We start from the raw sequence: 3,782 nt of genomic DNA on the forward strand, positions 1-3,782 counted from the left end.
GTAAAGACCAAATTCGGATTTACGACATTTCCAAGTTGAGTTTTCCACTACAGTTCTTTCCCTTCATCAAAGTGATCCTATTTTGGAAGGTCTGGGGCTAGCTTCAGTGCTTCACAGGGCTCTAGTTAGAACAAATAGGTTTCAACTTCTCAAGCACAAACGCCACTTCAGCAGACATCAAGTACACTCTATTTAGTAGGCATGCATAAACCTTCACTAGAAGTTTAGTACAACTATCAGATAGCAGGTACTAATTAAAAACATTACACGTATGTGAACACTGAAGATCAAAGCTCCTCAGATCCCATAAGATAAAGGAGAATGTTGCATCACAACCAGCAGTGAAAAGGAGACCCCGCTGACACAACATAAAGCACGCAGATCATAACTGACACAATCATCGGAAGCAAAAGTCATGAACTAGTCTCGACGAACAGCAACACCTCGTGCTTTGATCTCTCTCCATATTATTATTATTAGCTCCAGTACAAGAAACTCAACCAAAACGAAGAACATACATGTAGTAGCGAGCAACCAGATTAGCCGCAGCATCAGAAAAGCGCACTACTCCAAAATGAAACTCGATCACATTGCATGCAACAATATCCTAGCAATCTACGTAGATATTATTACGATTTTACCTTATTACTTCCCTCGTGATCTTCTTCTTCCTCCTATCTCAGCTCTCTCTCTCTCTCTCTCTCTCTCTCTCTCTCTCTCTCTCATGCACGAACAGATCACATGACTTGAACAGTAGCACATGCTACACTAGCAACAAGAACAAGAAGCCAAAAAACACTACAGCTCAGACGGCGGTAGACGGTAACACTAACAATCTAAGGCACTAGCTAGCTGCAAAAAGCCTGCGGTGGTACGTGGTCGTGATCGGTAGAGGGTAGATCATCAGCTCCGGACAAGCCCGCAGGACAGCGTCATGAGCAGCATGGCGGCGTCCGTGATCTCGTCCTGCACCGGCAAGGCCGGCGACGGTCGGAAGCTGCTGCAGGCGGTCGCGGGCGCTGCGGGAGCAGGACTCCTGCTCCAGATGATGAACCCAATGTTGTCGACGAGATCCCTGCTCAGCCCGGTGTCAACAACCGTGGCGGTGGTCTGGACGACGGTCTTGTCAGTGGCAGCGGCAGGAGCGGAGGCGGCAGCGTGATCCCGGACCACCTTGCACCGTTTCTTGAACGGCAGCGACCGGTCCACGTCCGCTCTCTTATCTTTCTTCTCCTTCGCGTGCGCGGCCATGGTACCTCTGGGCAAGGCCGCGGCTGCCTTGGTGCCGTCGGTGGACGGCGCCCCGGAGGCCATCATCGCCCGCCGCGCCTTTCGCTGCCTGATGCCGCAGGCGTTGCAAAGCGACTGCACCATGCAGAACAGGTTACAGTTCAGTCACGGGCTTGCAATCATACCAACTATAATTGTACAAAGTGAATGGACTGTGGACCATGTATGGGTTTGAAGAGGCAACGAATTGAATCAACCCTACCTTGGGGCCGCAAGGACCACTCCTCCACAAGGGGGTCTTGGTGGTATTGCAGTCCGAGCACACCCTAATAACACCCAGATTAGGTTGGTTGCTCATATATTGGTACGGTTGCGCCCTTCTCCTGGGCTTCTTCACCGCCACACCGGCACCGGGATTATCGGCGCTCGCCTTCCTCGTGATCCGCATCTTGGCTGGCGGCGTCCAGTTGCCAGGCTCGAGCGATCCGCTGACCTGCAGCTTCCCCATATCGTATGGATCGTACGAGGATGGCTCGATCATGTCGTCGCGGATGCTCTCCACGGTCGGGAACGTCGTCGCAAAGACACTCGCCGACGATCCACCGATCATCTGGTAGTACAAAAGATCATGCTAATTAAGCGACTTGAAGCGAGCAAATTAACAAAAAAAACTTGTCAATTTTTATAGGAGTGACAAATTAATAAGCACGTATTTAGGTAGTACTTACATGCTGGGGCTCTAGCATAGATTGATGCTGCCTCATCAAGCGATGGTCTGCCGATCCATAGCTTAGTGTACCGCTGTCACTATTGCTGCTGTTGCTGATCACAAAAGGGAACATGATATGGGGATCCTTGGGCGGGGTGAAGGCCTGGAAGTGGCCTTGATGATGATCCTGGTGGTGATCTCCCTCCATGAGAGGGAGAGCAGTGGAGAGCTGGCTCATGTAGATGGCAGACATGGGAGAGGAAATCAAGCTAGCTAGAGATCCGGATCGAGCTACAGCTAGCTAGGTTGCAGGCGGTAGTAGATGATAGGTGAATGGAGATCAGGATGAGATGGAGAGGAGAGAGTAGTGTGATGTGCAGGTTGGAATGGCAGTTTGAAGGGACCAAGAGGCAAGAGCGATCATGGACACCAGGGGAAGGCATGTCTCTTTTATAAAGGGACAAGAGAGGTGCCTAGGCCGTGTACATCATTCGTGTGTGATCCCTTTCACAGACACACACATTAAGAGAGAGAGAGAGAGAGATCCTTTCACATACACACACGGAGAGAGACACGAAGGGAGAGAGATGTGAAGAGAGAGAATAGCAAAAGGATGAGCTAGATCGGAAGGGAACAGTAAAACACGTGGGCCCCTGTGCAAACACACGTTAATTCCTAGTAGGTTCGATCAACCAGGATATTTTTTTAAAGTGATCCACACCCACACAGCTACAAAGGAGCTGAGCGAGCGCCTCCAAAGATGAGTGCCGACTCGAACCTAGATCGCTCACCTAGGATTGAAATTCCATCAAATTGAATATAGAAGATCCCCTTTAAGATCAAATAATTCCATCGAATTGAGTATGACTGTATGTATGATAGTATCTACTATACTAGAAATATCAATGAATCTCATTCTTGCAATTGCTCATAATACCCTCGTTTAAAAGAATATTTTTTATGTAGAAAGTCTCAAATTCAGGAACTACTCTGTTCGACAACCCCCTTCATCGACCAGGATATCTGAGGAGGTCTTGCTCCAAGCGAGGGAACGTCGTTTGCATCACCCGTTTGTTAGCAGATGGATCGATCATGATAGCTAATAAGCTCATCTTAAACATGATTAGCCCTAAATACAGACACATATTAAGCGGAAGCGTGAACGCATACCTGAATTTGGTGACGCCATCCTTTGTTAATCAATGAAATTGAAGAGCGTGAGCGTGTTGGTGTAGATAGTCGCGGCCTGGACAACGTAGCTCGGTGAAGTCACGACGATGGCCTACGCTCTGCTGCCGTGCACTAATATGATCGGCAGGTCGAATGTATGTTTGGGAGAGGCTAAACCTCACGAGATCAATGTCACTGTGAGGTGCCGGCTCCCCCTCATTTATATATATGCACGGCACGGAACGAGACCACAACCATATATGGTTGGTTGCGCCACCGATCGCAGCGCAAGGTGGGTACGGGACTCCCCTTTAGTCGAACGTCAGTTAGGATTCTATAAGGAGAGAGAGGGCCCCGAGATCACATCCAATATTTTCCCCCTTGATCGTAAGACTAATATCCTAAGTCCACTCTCAATGAAATAGTACACCAAGGGAAAGCATTACAGTGGCTAATTAAATGCCACTGAAACCCAAAAACCTATAGTACACTATTTCATCTCAAAATGGAAAATCGTTATTCTTAATGGGAGTTGGTTTGCATTATGGTCCTCTTATCCAGAATCATAGGTTTTCCAATAACCCCATGCCGGCAACATGGTCACGAAAAATATAGGGTGGTAAGCCTTTAGTGAGCGGATCCGCATGTATTGACTTAGTACTTATATGCTTGA

The 3,782-nt window shown here is 48.3% G+C and overlaps 1 protein-coding gene across 1 annotated transcript; it reads right to left on the reverse strand.

The window, feature by feature from the left end:
• Positions 1–418: 418 nt before the first annotated feature.
• On the reverse strand, positions 419–2,403 carry LOC133883553 (protein CYTOKININ-RESPONSIVE GATA TRANSCRIPTION FACTOR 1-like). The gene is made up of 3 exons (XM_062322905.1): positions 1,959–2,403; positions 1,493–1,840; positions 419–1,365 (listed from the first exon to the last, which is right to left on the reverse strand). The coding sequence occupies exons 1-3, from the start codon at positions 2,190–2,192 to the stop codon at positions 904–906; spliced, it is 1,044 nt and encodes a 347-aa protein (XP_062178889.1). The 5' UTR covers positions 2,193–2,403; the 3' UTR covers positions 419–903.
• Between the last annotated feature and the right edge of the window lie 1,379 nt (positions 2,404–3,782).

Source organism: Phragmites australis, chromosome 10 (assembly GCF_958298935.1).
Source record: "Phragmites australis chromosome 10, lpPhrAust1.1, whole genome shotgun sequence".
NCBI lineage: Eukaryota > Viridiplantae > Streptophyta > Magnoliopsida > Poales > Poaceae > Phragmites > Phragmites australis.

Excerpts from the sequence above, each read along its gene's own strand:
- LOC133883553 (XM_062322905.1), bottom strand. The coding sequence starts at position 2,192 with ATGTCTGCCATCTACATGAGCCAGCTCTCCACTGCTCTCCCTCTCATG. Across the intron at positions 1,841-1,958 it reads CTATGCTAGAGCCCCAGCAT|ATGATCGGTGGATCGTCGGC; the intron begins GTAAGTACTACC and ends TTGTACTACCAG. Across the intron at positions 1,366-1,492 it reads GTGGTCCTTGCGGCCCCAAG|TCGCTTTGCAACGCCTGCGG; the intron begins GTAGGGTTGATT and ends TGCATGGTGCAG.